The sequence below is a fragment of the Odocoileus virginianus genome, chromosome 10 (assembly GCF_023699985.2).
Source record: "Odocoileus virginianus isolate 20LAN1187 ecotype Illinois chromosome 10, Ovbor_1.2, whole genome shotgun sequence".
Taxonomy (NCBI): Eukaryota; Metazoa; Chordata; class Mammalia; order Artiodactyla; family Cervidae; genus Odocoileus; species Odocoileus virginianus.
In genome coordinates, this window is record NC_069683.1 from 46,943,080 (window position 1) to 46,961,944 (window position 18,865).

At 39.5% G+C, this 18,865-nt stretch overlaps 2 protein-coding genes across 3 annotated transcripts in view; both read right to left on the reverse strand.

Annotated features, from left to right (window-relative positions):
• Positions 1-1,231: 1,231 nt before the first annotated feature.
• On the reverse strand, positions 1,232-9,501 carry ATP5MG (ATP synthase membrane subunit g). The gene is made up of 3 exons (XM_020886699.2): positions 9,338-9,501; positions 3,538-3,698; positions 1,232-2,089 (listed from the first exon to the last, which is right to left on the reverse strand). The coding sequence occupies exons 1-3, from the start codon at positions 9,387-9,389 to the stop codon at positions 1,991-1,993; spliced, it is 312 nt and encodes a 103-aa protein (XP_020742358.1). The 5' UTR covers positions 9,390-9,501; the 3' UTR covers positions 1,232-1,990.
• A 2,001-nt stretch (positions 9,502-11,502) lies between these two features.
• The window catches only part of UBE4A (ubiquitination factor E4A), a 38,759-nt gene continuing 31,396 nt past the window's right edge, over positions 11,503-18,865 (reverse strand). For both annotated transcript variants that reach the window (XM_020886697.2, XM_020886698.2), the window contains 4 exons: positions 18,040-18,220; positions 17,425-17,572; positions 16,177-16,334; positions 11,503-14,519 (listed from right to left, as the gene is read on the reverse strand). In XM_020886697.2, coding sequence (XP_020742356.1) covers positions 14,390-14,519; positions 16,177-16,334; positions 17,425-17,572; positions 18,040-18,220 — 617 coding nt within the window. In that variant the 3' untranslated portion in view covers positions 11,503-14,389. The remainder of the gene's footprint in view (positions 14,520-16,176; positions 16,335-17,424; positions 17,573-18,039; positions 18,221-18,865) is intronic.

An 18,865-nucleotide genomic window follows, 5' to 3' on the forward strand; every position in this document is an offset into this window, starting at 1 on the left:
AGATCTTCTCTCACTTACTAGTTTTTGCAAGGCTGTTTTACCTGTTCAGCATACTTGTTTCATTTTTTGTGGTTCTTACTCTTCTGGCTTACTTCAGATATTAGGTCCTCTGACAGCCTCCCTAGAATCCATTTCTTTGGGATTCTGGGTTGAACTCTTCCATTCACACCTTGTACTTTCTTCATTACAGAATACCACATGTTACCAAAACTGTATGCTTAAGAGTAACCAGACCAAGCTCTGTGAACAGTTAACAGTCTTGTTCATGAAATGTTCCTACCATTTAGCATACCTGGATTTAGGAGGTGCACCATAAATACCTGAGGTACACTGAAGTTGCCAATAGCAAAAACCTGACACAAAAACTTCAGTGAAGGATAGTCTAAACAGTTCTGTGCTAGGAGGCAAGACATTTGGGGTTTAGGAGCTCAAAATTAACAGGCCGGCAGAAATGGCTGCTTCATGGAGTCCACTGCTATTTTAACACAAGAGAATGCTGTACATAGTTAGCCACCATACACCAGAGGTGTGCCAGATGGCAAAGGAGGAGGAAGTAGCAGTGAAGTGAGTAGTAAATATTTATTTTGAGGACTTTCTGGTGTGACCATGTGGTGAAAACAAAATCACATTACATATCATGAATCAACTACACTCTGTAAGTTCTTACTAGTGCCAGAAGACCATGTAATACCTTTAAATTTAAAAAAATTAATTGCACTACTCACTCACACATGCAATAGAGAAACTCATGGAAATCACCATTATTGTAGTAGGGTTTTCTCAGTCTTCTGCTATGCATATTTTAAGTTACTGAATGCTTCTGAAAAGAGGTAGTTTCAGTTTTGACCACCTGCAGTAAGCTAGGCATTACCTCACAGTTCAGAGTAGCAGTATCTCCATGGAGAGTTCTTGCCTATCACAAAGAAAAGCTGTGCCCTTTACTGGCTGAAGCAGCAGCGTTCTGAACCAGCTGATAAATTTGGGACTGACTGGATAAAGGTTCAATACTATGAAAGGATTAATACTATATTGTGAGCCATGCTTTTCCAACATGTAATCATCTTTCGGTTATCATCAGCTGCTATTCCATGCTATGCAGTGACTGCAAGAGAGGCACCACTGATTTAGAAACGTACCAGCAAGCTATTCATAGATGCTAAGAACCCCAGGAAATGCCAATCAATGATTAAATCACTCCCAATCCTCAATAAAATGGCTCAAGATGACAGACTGATACTAATCACTTGTATTTATTTCAGGACATAATATACTATTTAGACCCAAGGACAATACTAAATCATAACCCTGTTAAATGATACTTTATTTTTGCGAAGATAGGTCCTTAAAAACTGGACAGATTAATAATATAACAAATATCAAAATCAGATGAAAAATACATTATTGCTCTCATTCACTCTGTCCTAATGTTAAAGATATTACAAAGACACACAGATTATCATCATGCTGTTCTTTTGGGAGGCTATATTCAAACTGACAAAAAGGTGTTGTCAAAGGGATCTTTCTCTGATTTTTGCGAAGAAAAACAGTCCAAATTGTATTCTTAATGTTACGTGATTTAACTGTATCATACTTAGCACATGGTATTATTATTTCTCCTACTGGAGCAAGTTCTCATTTTCTCAAAGCTTTTCCCCCAGCTCTTCCAGAAATAAAGCTTAAACATCTTGTTTCAAGCCTTCAAAATAAAGTTAACCTCATTTATACAGGTACCAGGTTGGTATACTCATATATACATTTTCCCAATTGCAGGCTAAGCAAAGGCATGCATTTAGAGCTGTATTAATATACTGAAGCAAAAGACAATCCAACTTAATATCAAGAGAAATTGTGACCTTCCATGTAGTGTTTGATAGAGAAAACACTGATTCTGACACATTGTCTTATTTTATTCAAATAGCAGTCTGTTCACACATGGTCCAAGAACACTTGAATAATAAAGCAAATATAATCACATGTTAAAAATTGGTCTTCAAACATCATAGCCAATGATGCCACGCTTGCCTATGATCTCGCCAACATAAAACCACATCCACACCTCAGTGGCCACCAAACCATTCAGTAGAGCTTCCTGAAAAAAGAAGCACAAATTTTAATGTACATTTTTTTCTTATATATATATTTAAAACTATTCTTTTCCAGGATTAAATGACAGAGAATATAAGGATGCTATTCAAATTAGAAGGCAGTTTTAGTCAAAGTCAAGAATTACTGATGTTAACTTTAACTGCTGAGAACCCTTGAACTTTCAATTATGTAAGGTAAGTAGTCCAGAGCTTATAAATTCTTTCAAAGCATTCTTTGAAGGCCTGAACTGACTTAACCCTTTCATTATTAGTTTATGAGACACTTTATGAGCCCTAAAACAACCCACATCCTGGAAATAGCTGCCACATTTAGAAAGGGCATTCATATGAAAGGATGGCTATAGGAAGGCAAGTCTCTGAATAGACATTTCTATCTGGCCAAAGAAACTCTGTTGCAAGATGACATATTCTATCTTTCCCTTTAGACATCATCTTTATTCATTTATTATTTGGTTTAATTCTTCCCAACTATTCAGCAATTACTCAGTTTCACAGATGAGTGTTTTATTGCCCTAAGAAAAAAAGTATGTACACAGTTCCAGAAAACAGGGTTTCATACAAGCACAAATATGGATCTTGAAACTCAAGTTGAAAAACAAAACCTTTCCACAACAAAATTGGGCCTTTTTCTTTTAGCACCTGGAAGTGAATTTCCCCCTTCAAATGAAACCAGAAATACTGGAAATCTCTTGAAAAATATATTTTCTAGAATGCATGTTCTAAAGCCAGCAATAATTTATTTAGGCTTTTTGTATCCTGTGCTTAGATCAAGCAAACGTAAAATCCAAGCTCCAATTTTCTCTCTGTGGCGGGGGCCGGGGGCCGGGGGGCAGTGTGCTGAGAGGCATGTGGGATCTTAGTTCCCTGAACAGGAATCAAACCTGTGCACCCGACACTGGGAGTATGAGTTTTAACCACCAGTCTGCCAGGGAAGTCTGCAAATTCTAATTTTATAGTCTTTAGATTTTATCTCCACCCTTCATATCATATTATATGCTTCCAGGTTTTGGTATTTTTGTCTCATGAATGTTAAGTTACCTGACTGTGATATAGTCCAAGAAATCTTTTGGCCAAATTGGGGAAAGTTTCAGGACTACAGACAAAAAAGTACAGAATCAACAAAGCAAGTGATCCTATTTTAATGTACTAACCCCAAATAGGAAACAAAAAAAAAGCTACCCAGTAAAAAAAAAACCACTTCTTCATTATAAGATTATTAGGAATATAAGACATAAAACAGTCCAATTATTTCAACCCAGATGACAGAGTTAGAAAGGCAAATATCTTTCTCCACAGTCAAAAAAGAGATCATCTCTCATTATGCTGGTTCTAGCTTCACTGAAAAATACATATATTAATCAAAACAATCAGAGAAATCCCAAGGGAAGACATTTTCTGTATGCACATACGTTTTCATTTAGCCCATAGTTACCTTAACAGTGAGCTGTTTGAAGCTACCGGTTTTAGCACTGTTGATAATTTTTTTCAAGCTCTGAATTGCTGTAGGGATCTCAGCAGGGGTTGGAGGAACCAGCTCAACCTTGGCATAGTACCAAAACGTGGCCAATCGAGGCTTCGAGTAAGTCACAGCAGCTGGAAAACAAAACAAAACAAAAAACCAGGATGAACTCACTAGAGACCGAAAGAAGCAGATGTGTGGGCTGGACACAAATATTTATTCATGCATCACATTCATTCACTGCTTATACCAAATGTGCACCCGGTGTGAAGAGTCAAAGCTGCTCCCTGGTAACCAGAGGCGTTTAAAGATACAGAACACCTGTGTCACAAGCCAGTTCAGTCAGGCAGGAAGCTATAAGCACATCCAATTATGCCAGGACTTCACCAGTGGCCAATACCAGAGTACTGGTACTTCATTTATTAATGTCAAATCTAGTTAACTACAAAGTTACTGGAAGTTGGATTAAAAAACAAGAAAAGAGCAGCAATGTAACCATATTTTCCTGCAGAGACAAAAAATTTGGAGGGAAGCGGTGAAGGGGAGGGAAGAAAACTTAAGTAGAATGGCATCCTTAGGAATGAGATTAAAACTTGTCACAATATTGGCCACAAATCCAGATGGAATTATACCAATTAGTACCCATTTTGGGTACCCTCATCAATATGTGCTAGATTAACAAAAGCACAGCTGCTCTTCCTTCAAAATACCACAAATAATAAAAATAAAACCTACATGTATTGTTAGGAGCAGCCAAAACTTGAATCTGTTATTAAGCTGAAATTCCTCAGTAATAGTAAACAGTATTTACTATTGCAGGAAAAAAAGATTTTTAACAAGGTTATATGGGAGACTATGGTAGTGATTCAGCAGGAGAAAGGTATTTTACATAAAAAAATTACAAGACAGCATAATAAAAATTGCACAAATACATAAGCATCCATCAAGTGTCTGCTGTTCAAAGACTGATAATGCAAAGTTCCTGGCACTTCCCCTATTATTAACTGCCTGTATTTAGGTATTTCACTACTCTTAAAATTACTATCTCCATCATCCTCTGGCTTAGGGCCATGGGTAAATCTTTAAGCAGATACAAAGCTCTAAGAGAGAATTCTAAATAGAACTGCCAATGCCTGTAAGATGGTGTTATCAAGGAGAAAAGAGTCTTAACAGTCAACAAACTGTCTTTAAAATTATCTTCAACACACAGATATAATACTCTTAAAAAATACAAACAAATCAGTACAATGTATACAAACGCTGTACTTAAGTTGGTAAATTTGCTTCTCAGGGAGCACAGGTTAAAAGTTTGAGATTGCTTTTACATGTATACAAGGGATGAACAGAAAATAAGTGAATGAATGGTGGATGATGGCAGCTAGGTTTCTTACTAAAATAGAAGGGTTTTAGACGGGGGAAAAACATATCCAGTGGTACCGGATTAGAGTTGGAGACATTCAGTATAAAGTCATGTTTAATTGATATACAGGTGGATCGATATAGAAACAATTACAGTTGACCCTTCAACAACATGTGTTTGAACTGTGTGGGTCCACTCATATGCGGATGTTTTTCAATAAATATGTACTACAGTACTTCATAATCTGAAGTTAGCTGAATGAATGGATGTGTAACTGTGGATATGGAGGGCCAACTGTAAAGTTATATTAGGATTTTCAATTGCATGGGGGTCAGTGTCCCTAACCCCCACATTGTTCAATGATCAACTGTGCGTGTCTACACATCCATGGGTGAGTATACAGATAGTCCCCAATTTATGATGGTTCAATTTACAATGTGAAAGAGATACACAATCAGTAAAAATGAACCTTTGAATTTTGATCTTTTCCCAGGCTAGCCACAGTGGGTACCATATGTTCTTGTAATGCTATTTTAATGCTGGGTACTGGTAGCAAGCTGCAGTTGACAGTGAGTCATGTGTTATGAGGGTAAACAATCAACACAGAATCATTGTTTTTTCACTTTCAATACAGTACTCAATAAATTACATGAGATAATCAGTTTTTTTTTTTTTTTAAATAAAAACAGGCCTTATGGTAGGGGATTTTGCTTACTTGTAGGCTTATGTAAGTATTCTAAGTGAGATTAAGGTAGGCTAGGCTAAGTTACGATGTTTGGCAGAATAGGTATAACACATGCATTTTCAACTTAAAATATTCTCAACTTGTGATAATTTTACTGGCACGTAATTTTCTTTTAAGTAGAGGAATGCCTATAAATGGATACCTCCTTATCCACTATCAGGGCCTACAGGCAATGATATTCTAGTACAGCCGTCCCCCGTTATCTGTGATTTTACTTTCTAGTTTTATTGTCTGTAAATATTACATGGAAAATCTCAGAAATAATCCCTAAGTTTTAAATTGTATGCCTGAGTAGTACGATGAAATCTCCTGCCGTCCCTGCTCCATTCTAAGGTGACATCACAATGCCTACGTCCTGCTCCCCAGTTCATCCCATCACGTACACACTGTAACATCTCACTCACAAGAAGTGGGAGGACAGTACAAAAAGATCATTTTGAGAGACAGCGCCCATGTCCATATGACTTTTATTGCAGTGTTAGCTGCTCAGTCGTGCTTGGCTCTTTTGCGACTCCATGCACTGTAGCCTGCCAGGCTCCTCTGTCCATGGGATTTCCCAGCAAGAATACTGGAATGGGCTGCCATTTACCTCTCCAGGGGATAATCCAGAACCAGGGGTTGAATCCAGGTCTCCCACATTGCAGGTGGATTCTTTACCTCCTGAGCTATGTAGGAATTTCTGTGGCTTGAAGCCCTGAAGCCCTTTATCACAGTATTATAATTGTTCTAGTTTATTATTGTTGTTAATCTCTTACTGTGCCTAATTCATAGGTTAAAATTTATCATAGCTATTAAAAGAAAAAATTAACATTTAGGACTCAGTACTATCTGTAGTTTCAGACATCTATCGGAGGTCTTAGAACTTATATTCTGTGAGTAAAGGGTGACTAACACAGTCGAGTAGCAAGGAACATACCCAGTATCTAGATCTTAGCTTCAAAATGCAATTGTCCAATAAAAGGAACTAAGGTTCCTCGGAGAAAGGGCAAATTCTAAGGCTGGGGCAGGGGATATATGAATCTGGGAAATTTCCTGGCAGTCCAGATGTCAGGACTCAGGGCTTTCACTGATGGGGCCCAGGTTCAATCCCTGCAGGGGAATTAAGATCCTGCAGGACATCTGGGATGGCAGGAGAGTCGCAATTATCTCACAATACTAGAAAGTACAGGGGGATGGCAAAGGGGCAGAGGTGCCAAACTGGCAGGATTCTCAATGGCCAAGGCTGGAACAATCTGAGCAACAAAATAAATAATGTATTACTGGAGGTACAAGGTATGTAGGTGAAGCCATACAGTATGGACTGAACAAATATTAATAAATGGAGAACAGACATATCTTTCTCACAGAAGAAATTCTACTTTAAATTATATGTAGATATTCCCTCCTATAGGAGACAGAATCCTGACTCTGCCTCCCCCAATTTAGTTACTTGCTTCTAAAGAACAGAGTATGGAAAGGAAAAAATAGTACCTCTAGGAGAAATCTAGTGAAACTACCTTAACCAAGTGATGAAAGCTAACTGCACTAGTGAGGACATTTGGGTATCACTTGTTTAGACATCCTGACATGTGATTAGGGGACTTCACATCTGTGGTATTCTTTCTCAAAACCCATAGCTCCACGGATCCTCCCTGGGGGCTCAGTGATTAAGATGCCACGTTTCCTCTGCAGGGGGCGCAGGTCTCCCTGGTCTCGGAACAGAGATTTCCCCCCAAGCCTCCAGGTACAGCCAAAAAAAGAAAATGAGAAAAAAGAAAAAAAACTCATAGCTCCAAACTCATCATGACAAAAACACCAGATAAATCCAAATCGCGGAACATCCTTATAGCATACCCAGAGACCTACATAAATACCTTGAAACTGTCAAGGTCATGAAAGGTAAGGAAAGATCGGGAAATCGTCACATACACAGGAGACTAGGGAGACTGACAACTCATGGCACTGGAGTACCCTGGACTGGCTCCTGGAACAGAAAGAGATTTACTGGAAAAGCTGGTGAAATCCAAATAAAGTCTCGAGTTTAGTAAGTAGGAAAAAAATAAAAACAAAAATCCCCAGACTCTATGATCTTCTTGGGGAAGTCTGATGAAAAAAATTACTTATTTCTGTAAGCTTCTTTGTCCTCCAGGAGAATTAACAGATAAAACCAGTAATTTTTAAAAAGACATTTAGCATTAATATTTAATACCACGGAGTTAAGTGACAAAGCAAAATGCAGCTCCACTTTAACATTCTGGCCCAGCTGAGTTCTCCTGAGTACTTCTGAAAGGATAACAACGTTTATCTTTAAATTATTCATAATAACACAGGAAATGGTTGATATAGCTCACAATTAAAATTACTTTCACGTTACTTTTCTTTTTGTAAATTATTATTAAAATTAGTTTGCAATTCCCCAAGACGCTCCACCAAAAAGATGTGAAAGCTATGGAAGGAGGATAAAAAAATCCACCTGAAATTTGTGATTATAAATATTAGCCTTAAAGCATCCATAAAGTCCAAATAATGAAGCCACTACTACTTTTCCTTGTATTATGTAAAAAAGTAAAGCTTTATCTTAGTCAAGTTGCAAACGTAAATTCTTTGGTAAGGTGTGTAAACTGATAGTAAAAGTAGTGGGCCATGGGGTTCTGTAGGAGAGGATCAAGTATTCATAGTTATCTGGCACTGTCAGGCCTTCATTGTTCCACTGCTGATGAAGAAAAGAGAGGAGACAACGAATAAGAAAATACCGACTGCAGTAAAATAGGTTCAAAAATATTACACATATTAAAAAATTCATTCTATTCACTTTCACAATCAAACCTGAGCGAAAGCCATTCAGAGATCTGTGCTTCAACCACTTACTAGAATACAGCACATCTAGCGAAGAAGCTTCCGTCTACTTAACTGATCTCATTTTGGGGATAAAATGAATAGCTTGCAGACAAATGAAATATTTACTGAGAAGACTACTACTCTGGGCTGTGACTATTCAGGGCTGTTCTCCAATACAACGTTCCACCATTGAAGGACACATCCAACTTTTTCAAACAGTATCCCCACGAACGCTAAGCAATGATAATAAACATTACTGTTTACACATATCCCTTTCAGTGTTTACCGGAGCAGGAATACTCGACCATAATGCTCAGTTCCACCTAAAAATTTCCTTAAAGGAAAAGCATCTCAGTATCTGGTCAAAACAAAAAGCAAAGGCAATATATCGAAGGTCATACATCCTTAGAAATTCTGCAGCCTTCCAAATACCGCACTAAGAAGCAGATAAGCGGATGGGACCGTATTTCGATGCTTTCACGTATTTCGACCAACCGTCTCCCTCGCTCTCGCAAAAAAGCCATCCCTTCTGTATTCCTCCTCCTGGAGGTCGAAGGGCGTCATGGCGGCTGCAGCTGGGCAACCCCGGCTGTTTGCACATTCCCTCCCCTCACGGTCGCGGTCAGAGTTCAGAACCTCTGGATAGCAGAGAGAACCCAAGCCGCAGGCCAGCGGAAGGGTAGAAAAGAACCGCAAATCTATCTTCTCCCCCACCCCCCCAACCACCCCCCCCCCCACCCCAACTTCAGGCCCGGCCAGCTCCCTCCGGCCGTTCGAATCCTCCCCTCGGGCCCTCGCAGGCCTTCCTACCCGCCCAGCTACCCGAGCCGGCTGGCTGACGCCCCGCTCACCGTTGACCAGCGCCGGGGCCTTCTCCGCGAGGTTACGGACAAACTGGGCCATGGTACTAGGACGGAGAGCCCGTCGCCCCGACTGGCCGGCTGAATGTCACCCGCCCGGAAGGACCTGCCGCAGGACCCCGGTCCGCTTCCAAGGTCAGGCCTCCCCTTTCCGCGCCGGTCCGAGATATTTAGGTGTCCCACTGTCTTTCCGGCATCCACTGGGCCAGTTTCTTTTCTTTAGCCACAGAAGAGAAAGTGGGTAGGAGAAGATGAGATCAGAGAGCACGTAAAATACAAAGGAGCTCCGCGGAGAAGCAGGCATTTCTTTGGGCAGCCCCTCGCAGAGGTCCGGGAGGCCGGCGCGAGGAGGGAATGCGCATGCGCCATGGGCCTCCCGGGCAGCCCGAGGCGCAGACCTCGGGTTTTTGGGGTGGGTTTGCAGTTCTTCTGAGAGAACGAGACGAGTTAGGGCTGGAAGGCACTGCTGCAGTTTTTCTAGGCCAACGTACTCGTCTTACAAAGGCAGAGAGGGTCCTAGACCAGACACGTAAAATTAGGGGCGGAGCAGGCGCCACAACCTGTCACCTGACTCAGCCCATTGCCTTTCTTTAGCTGACCTTCTGTAATCCGTCTCCCTTGACTCCTCTATCAGGATTGGAATCCAGTTCCCCTAATTCCCTAACCAGTCTCAAGGAACTATGCAGATACCAAGGGACAAAATCACAGTTACCGAGGGCCTCCAGTCTTTCAGCCTTTTTGGAATTTAAAGAAAGTCCTGTGTGTTCGGTAGTGGCCTCACTTAAGGCCGGCATTGGTAAATAAATGGCTACAGAGCTAGTGAGTGGCAGAGTTGGGATTTGAAAAGGTGGCAATGGAAACAGAAGAGGCATTAGTATAGGATTATGTGTGGTGCTGATGTCGGAAGGCTTCTTAGAGAAAGGGATCCTTGGGTTGATAGACAATGAAACAGCAATGTACTGCAGAGTTGAACTTTGTGGTTAATATGACTGGAAGAAAAGATATACGTGGGGATGTGGCCTTCGATGAAGAAAATAGAATAATGTACCCGGGGAAGCATAAATAGAAGTAAAACTCTGATTGATGGAATAGTTAGAGGTGAAATGAAAAATCAAGAGTGATAGCAAGGAGTCAGGACAGCGCTTCAGCAAAGGAGTGATTCAGTTGCCTGGTACTCCAGAGAAGTAAAATTAAGAATTAGAAAATTAATATAGCTATATAGAAACATTAACCAGAGCAGGTTCAAACAATTTGGATAGAAGCCAGAGTGAATGAGTGAAGAAATATGGCTATAAAGGGATGCTGGTCAGAAAACCAAATATAGGAAAATCAACGGAGATTGAAGATGGAGAAGTGGGATTGACCAGATTCTGAATGAGACTGGAAATAAAGTTGGAGTGATTAGCCTTGGAGTCTTGGGGCCTTTTCCACAGATGGGATGATTAAGTTTGAAAGTGGAAATTCTGCAGGCTATGAAGTACAAGGCAAGGTCATGTGAGTGTGAAGGGCAAGTGGGAGGGTGGGAGAAAATGTAAGAGGTTGAAATTTGGACTAGCTGTTGAAGTTAAGGACACACAGAAGGGTTGTTAGGGAACATTAGGGACAAGTCTGCAGTTGTACCACTCTAAAGATGGTGTTATTTTTCTTCAGCAATAGTCTGGCTGGGATACTGGAGCAGAGGGGAATGCTTGGGTTAATCTGGGCTGAGGTTTTGCATAGCAGGGGTACAGAAACAAGGGGCAAGAAAGTGGAACTTGATAGTGAATGATTAGAATGAAGGACCTGGGGGACTTCCCTGGTAGTCCACTAGTTAAAGACTCTGAGCTTCCAATGCAAGGGGCAAGGGTTCGATCCCTGGTTAGGGAACTGAGATCCCACATGCTGCAAGGCAAGGCAAAAAAAAGACCTGGGCTTTAGGCCAGATGAAAAAAAGTGAAGCCAAAAGTGATCTGCTTAGGAAAAAACATGCCCGGAAACTCATCTGAAGATAACTCCGGGGTCCAGAAGCCTGGTAAGGCAGGTTAGGTCAGCCAGGCCATACATTTGCTACCACCTTTTTTAAAAAAGTGATGTTCAGAGCCCTGTAAGTTTTCAGAGGGATTTCTGAAACTGCTCCTAAGTTTTTAATACTGTAATAAAGGACATGATAACAAAGGTTGTAAGTCAGATGTTCATTTATTAAATACAGGCTTTGAACAAACACCCCCAGGCAAGTTTGACAAGTAACCTTCCTGGAATGTTTCAAAATAGTTATGTTGATCAAGTTTTATTTCAGTCAATCTTTTTGTCATTTTGTTTCCAGGTTTCTTTTCCTGTTTACCAGTTAGAGCATGTGCATTATTTCCTCACATGACATCAACAGTGCAGCATCAGCCTCTGGCTTGTAAAGGCACCCAGTAGACTTATGCTCTGTGCAATGGCTGCTTAGCAACCAGCATCAAATAAAGTAATGAAGCTTTTGTAGAGTGTGACACCAAATAGCAACTGGCACCTTCACCTGCACCATTAAAAAAAAAAAAAAAACCTTTGAAGTTTCTTTCGGTTTTCACATATCCATTAAAAACTATATTAAAAACAAACAAATCCAGATTGCTTGATAAAGCCTGCTTAAATAATTTTCCAAGTTTAGTATTACCCTCTTAGTAAGCAATACTAGAGCTGATTAAAGGATCTTCATTTTCCTACCATACTCTAGCAAAGCTAGGTATGTCAGAAAGTCTGCTCTAATAGATTTAGAGCTTGCTTCTGAGTTCTAGACACCACTACCCCTCTTTAAGCTTCCAAGTGTCCATGTGCACCATGTTGTACCAAGACGATAATTTTTTAGTCTCATTTTTGGGATGTTCTTGAATTATGTCAAGGAAAGGAAAAAGGCACAGAGGACACTGGTTTCCTTACCAACAGTGGCCTTAAGCTATGCACTTGCTTTTGTGATGAATTTAAAGATACTCAGCAGCATTCATGGTGCCACAGCCACTCATAAAAAGTTTCAGGAAAAGAGCTTTAAAAAAAAATTGCCAGAAAAGGCTTACAATCTGAAGGCTTAATACAGAAGTGGAATACAGACACAGATACAAGAGGCAGCATAGAGGTTGTTAACTAGAAAGCTGCTGGGAACAGCTGCCTTCTGAGGTTTTGTGCCCGTTTTTTTCCTTCCTTTCTCCTATAAAACTCTGGTCTTTTCCTCACTTCTTTTAAAAGTGAAAATATCCTATTTGATTGGGTTTGGAAGATAAATGCAAGTAGACTGAAGCTTATTTTATACAGTTCATTCTCAGAGAAGTAGAAGATAATAAATAGGAAATGAAGCTCATTTTCAGAAAATAAACAAATCCTGTCAACCTGTGCCTTAAAGGCCCAGGGAACACACTGAATTACTATCATACATTCTGGTATTTGCAAGAGTCCTGGACTGCCTTTTTCACTTATAAGCACAGCGAGGGGCAACATCTACTTTTTATCTAGTGTGGGATGCCCTCTAACTTCAGAGTTTCCTGCTGGAACCATCAAAAACACAACAAGGACTGCTTATAACAATTTGTATTGGATTACCATAAAACTACAGTCTTATTTGAAAGAGGCTGTGGTTAACAATAATGTCCTTGAAGTGAAGCAATGACCTCTGCTTCTAGATCATATCACTCTTGTTATTGTATTTTCAGGTTCAGAGGGATACTGGTATAGACAGTCCATGGGGGAATGCGACTTACTCAGCATGTTAAGCTGCACGATTTAGTAGGGAGCTCAAGCTCAACTTGTAAAGTGAAGGGCCCATCCACCTGCTAAATAACTATATAGAGCTAAGTGGATATTTAAAATGGCTTGCGGACATGGTTGTGCTCAAATTCCTATTCTGTTAATTGATGACCTAAGGCTGAATTAGAAGCAGCAGCTCTTATCAGGTCATAAGCCCAAATGAACATTAACTATATACATTTTACAGTCTTAGAATTCTGTCTAGAGTAAGTGCTAGTAAACATGGCTACACACTGCATACATCTTACCACGGAAGAGACAATATAAAGTGGTTCTCTGTATTATACAAGGCCAATATAAAAAAGTACATGGTGTGTGTGTGTGTATGTATATATATATATATATATATATATATATATATATATATACTGAGATCACTGCTGATATTAGTGTCTTGAAATGACATGTCTCATGGTTACAATATTTGTTGCCTAACTTTTCTACACAAGCCTAGTCCTTGATTTCCAGTAGATAAAAAGGGCCCCAACAGCCTTCTTTTTTCACATTGTAGTTTTCTGAATAAACTGTCAAAACTGCAAATTTGTTCTATCAATCCTCCTAAAAATATTATAGGGCTAAGTTTTCTGTGTAATGACAACTCCATGGAGGAGTGTTTGCCCTCCAAGGTATCTCCGAGTTACAAGAGAACACAAAACTGAGTGCTACCCAGCGAAGTTGCGTAAGATTCCTATTTTCATCTCATCTGTCATCTTATTAAAAAAATCTACTCAAACATCAGGGTATCTGCTTTTATATAAAAAGTTATTCTGTAACAGTGTAGAGCTATAACAAGGAAAAGGGCTGAAGTCTGGGTCATGAAGACGAACTAGTAAGTACCTTGATAACATAGGACTTTCTGATATCAGCTGTCACTGAAACGTGTGATATCATATACTTAAAAGCAGTGCTCACCAAAGATGTTTAGCAGTTCTTGGAGAAGAAACAGTAAGGAGGCGGGAGGTTTTAATAGCTGAAGTTAATATAATTTAAGGTAGGAAAAGGGAGAAGGAACAGGAAGAGATAACAAAAGGTAAAAATTAGTGATGATTTCTAAATGTGGTGATGCTAGAAGAAGTATAATTTCCTGCAAGCTAGGTGCATTGTAAAGTTCTTAGGAATTTTAATTATCATAATTTGAGCAAGAGCAGTTCTCTAATTCAGTAAAGGGAAAAAAAAAATAAAAAATAAAAGGCAAGAATAAGGAAAGGAACAGAACCAGAAAGAGAGAAACCACAATTGTTTATCTACACTCTGGGGTTGGTTTTTGGTTTGCTTAGGTCACAGTATTTATTCAAGTTGCTCCTTCTGTTGTTGTTTCCTCTCTGCAAGCCACCGTTGGATTTTTTCTTTTAGTTCTGTGTTTGGCCGGATCTGGTCCATGGTGAGGGGACTACGGTTAAAGGGATCTGTTTGGTCACTGGGACAAAGAGAAAAAGGGAGATGGGGTTATTTCTGTAAGTTCTCACATCCTCAGCCAAAAACAGAATACCTGGGCATCTCACCTTGAGACTGAAGCTAGAGTGTATTACTATGATTCTGAATCAAGTGCTAGCTTGGGGTTAGAAAGAATGAGATAAGAGAGAGAGTGATTTGGGAGAGGTTTCTTTGCAGATTATTTACTTACTTTGTCTCTCTGCTTAACAAACATTGTCTCAACATTGCTCTTCAGATTGTGTGTGTGTGTGTGTGTGTGTGTGTATGTTAGCTGCTCAGTTGTGTCTCTTTGTGACCCCATGAACTGCAGCTTGCCAGGCTCCTCTGTCCATGGAATTCTCCAGGCAAGAATACTGGAGTGGGTAGCCATTCCCTTCTCCAAGGATCTTCCTGACCCAGGAATCGCGGCTCCTGCATTGTAGGCAGATGCTTTACCATCTGAACCACCAGGGAAGCCCCGCTCTTCAGATGGTATTTGATTCCATTTCCCTAGGACAGAGACCCTGTACAATCATGTCGGCATAAAGAGCTCTTTGGAGTTTTAGTGACAGACTCCTGAAACAGTATAAGATGTTAAGAGATAAACCTTTGTTGACTGACACTTGATTTAGTTAACCAACTGTTCTTCAACTAATGCAGATTATGGCTTCCTCCCAGGTAAGATGATTTATAACATATTTTAAAGGCTAATATATCTTCTTTCTGTATTCTGAAGCCACAATAAAAATATAAATTCCAACCACTGCAATGTTGTAAAGTAATTAGCCTCCAACTAATAAAAATAAATGAAAAAATATATATATATATATAAATTCTTAGTGACACTTTGGAAAAGACATACTGCCCAGCACAGCATCATGCATATAGTGAGTGCTTAATCACAAACCATCAAGCAAAACATCCTTTTTTCCAATATTTAAAAAAATAGTATTTCCCTAGATCTGGGTCAGCTTATATAACTTCATTTTAAATAGGCAGAGTCTCCCAGTACCCATTTCTATCTAATATTGTACTTAGAGGAGGTAGGCTGAGGAAAACTTGAAGTCACCATGTCTGAGTCTAACAGCTGGAGCAGAATGTTGGTAAAACCATGTGATGAGTGTAAAACCTGAATTAAAAACAAAAAAAACCCCAACAACCTGTCTTATATTTTACAACTAAAAGTGAAAGTGGAAGTTGCTCAGTCATGCCTGACTCTTTGTGATCCCATGGACTATACAGTCCATGGAATTCTCCAGGGAAGAATACTGGAGTGGGTAGCCTTTCCCTTTTTCAGGGATTGAACCCAGGTCTCCCACATTGCAGGTGGATTCTTTACTAGCTGAGCCACAATTTCAAGTCAACTTATACTCCAGGTTGACATATATTATAATAAATATTGACAGGAATTATTTCCTTAAAGAAGAGAAGAAGAGGTAAGGTCAGCGCCAGCATTTCCTAACAGAGTGTCTTATATCAGATGTTGACATCCTTAACAATCAGGTGATATACTTCTACCAAAATGCTTCCTCCACACAGCAAGTTAATAAACTAACAATCTGGGGTACCTACTGGGTGCACAGTACTGTAGTGGGAGAAAAAGATGACAGCAGACAAAGGTACACGTGTACTCCTGAGGCTGTTTTTGGGGGCCGGCTCACCTGAGTAAATGTCTGGCAATGGTGGATCTGTCCACAGTCACTCTGGAGGACGGCAGCACCACAGGGTCAGACATCAGTGTGCTCATGATGGGGTCCAGGAACTCATCGCAGGCATCAGCATAGGTTTCCTCTTCTTGCTGTTGGAGGTCTGCTAGGGACTGAGCATAAGAACCAGCTAGTTAGGGGGAATTAACCGAAGCAGCTGAGTTCAAAATACTCCGTGACGATTCCCTAGTCTTAAGGTGTCATTAATAACCTTGTACAGCGATAGGAATAATTTTTAGCTTTATGTTCTAAACAAGCCAAGATGGATACTACAGGAGCAAATTTAACATTTAGCCCCAACTCTGAATCTTCAGTCAGTTTGGCCCAGCTGCTAGAGGTCACAACTGGAAATGAGTTTAAGTGTTAACAGGGAACAAAACAAAACAAAACACCACAGACAACATCCATACTTCTGACAACAGTCCTGTTGTAGGGGATGCGAGGTTGCAGGGGTTCTTATTTACATAATTACAGAGTCATTCATGCAGTCTGTATGAAAAGCAGTTTCCTGTTTTAGGTACAAACAGGTACACGAATTTAAAAGTGGCTTCAGCATTTAATTCCTTCATGACTCTAGCTCCTCAAGGATCCATCTGTCTAAGCTCTAGGTAAAGATGAAGCCCAATTCAATAAAAAAGTAACTCAATGAAAGGAAGACTTATCAATTAGGAAGGTTTTCCATTAGACTCTGCCATAATTTTTCTTTTTTCATAATTGTTAATGAAGCTGCTCTAACCAAAGGGACTAGCTGAGTACAATATAGTATTTTAATCTTTAAAATGTATGGCTATTCCTATATAAGCCAATTACAGATAGAACAGAGAAAAATCAATAAAAATCAATGACTAGAAGCTACTAATCTTGAATTCTACTCTAAAAAGTTCTGCATTAATATCACAGATTTTCAAATCTATTGGTAACCCTGTACAGAGAAGTTTTCATAAAAACAACCTATTAAAAATCTGTCAATTCTTTTAACAGAAGCTCCTTATTTTTCTGTTCTCACCCTCATATTGAAAAGAATATTACTATTAAAGAATATGGTTGTTTTACTTATCAACTGGCCAGGAGGATTCATTCATTTATTTATATTTTCTCAACACAATACTCTTTTCCCCCATAAAGTTGGGTAAAAAAGCAAAACAGCTGAGTTGACAACATGATTTTTATTGAACATGTTAATAAGCAAATTATCCTACTCACCTTGATTCTCTCTGCTAAGTTGCTAAAAGCCACAATCATATTCCCAGGCTTATTTATTTTCTTCAGGACTCGGACTGTCTGTGCAAAGAGAGTTGGGGAATAGGAACGGCCATCCTTGGGCACAGTGGCACAGAAATTCTCCTCATCCCTGGAAGGTCAGCATCAGAAAGAAACTAAGCATCAGAGGGTAGATCAAAGAGGGCAATAACGGAGGGCTTGAGGAACAAAGTTCCCCATCACTTGGGTATCGTGAATGTTCTTTTCTTATAGAATGATCTCTTCTAATTTTTATGAAGGAAGTCTTATCAAGTGTCTGGTGACCATAAAAATATACTGTTAAAAAAAAAAAAAGTACTGCTTTACTAAACAAGGAAACAATTAGTAAAGTTTATCCTTGAACAGATCAAGGCAGAATGCTGGAAATTCTAAATAACATCCCACAGGTCATACGAAATCTCATGATTTAAAACTGCAGAAGACTACTTTGTCAGCCAACTAGAAACAAATCTTTTCTACTTCCACATAATTATCAGCTAGTTATTTCATTCTACTAGCAAAACCCCCAGTTAAAACATGAGCAACCCCTCTAGCCTGCCCCATTTAAATCTCAGGTACCCAAGATTTAAGTAGATGGTGCAGATATCTGAAACGAGCTGCTGGGGTTTGAAGTCAAATTCACTGAAATCCTTGACTTTTAAGGCCCCCATCTTGGGGCCAACCAGGTGCTGCAGGAAGTAGTTCAGCATGGAGATGATGCGCTCGGCCAGGAAAGGATGCACAAAGAGGGACTTGATCTCTGGAAAAAAAGCCAAAGCCTGTGAAAACCCAATCCCCTAGAAATCTTCAACTTACTGTGTCCTAGAGTTTTACTTAGAGACCTCTGGGGACTGCTTTTTTTGAAAGCAATTTTGAAATACATTTTCACTGCAGTAATATTAGAAAATATTAGATAAGCAAAGCAAACAAAATACAAAAATAACCACTCACAGTAAACACTAGTTCCATTTTGCTAATATGTCCTAGCTTTTCTGTCCATATTTATACACATATACTTTTTTTTTTACATAGACATTTTTAAAACAAAGTGACTATCATATTATATATACTCTGTAACTTTTTTCATTAACAGTATCATAAATATCTTACCATTATATACTCTGTAACTTTTTTCATTAACAGTATCATAAATATCTTACCATTTATAGGTTCCTGTGTTGTCCAACATGGCAGCCACGGGCCACATGTGGCTATTTAAATTAACTAAAATTAAGTAGAAAACTCCAGTTTCTCAGGTATACTAGCCACATATCAAGTGTTCAATGGCCACGTGTGGCCAGTAGCTACAGTATTGGACAGTGTAGATTTACCCATTTCTGTCACATAAAGTGGACTTCCCAGGTGGCTCAGTGGAAAAGAATCTGCCTGCCAAGCAGGAGAGGTG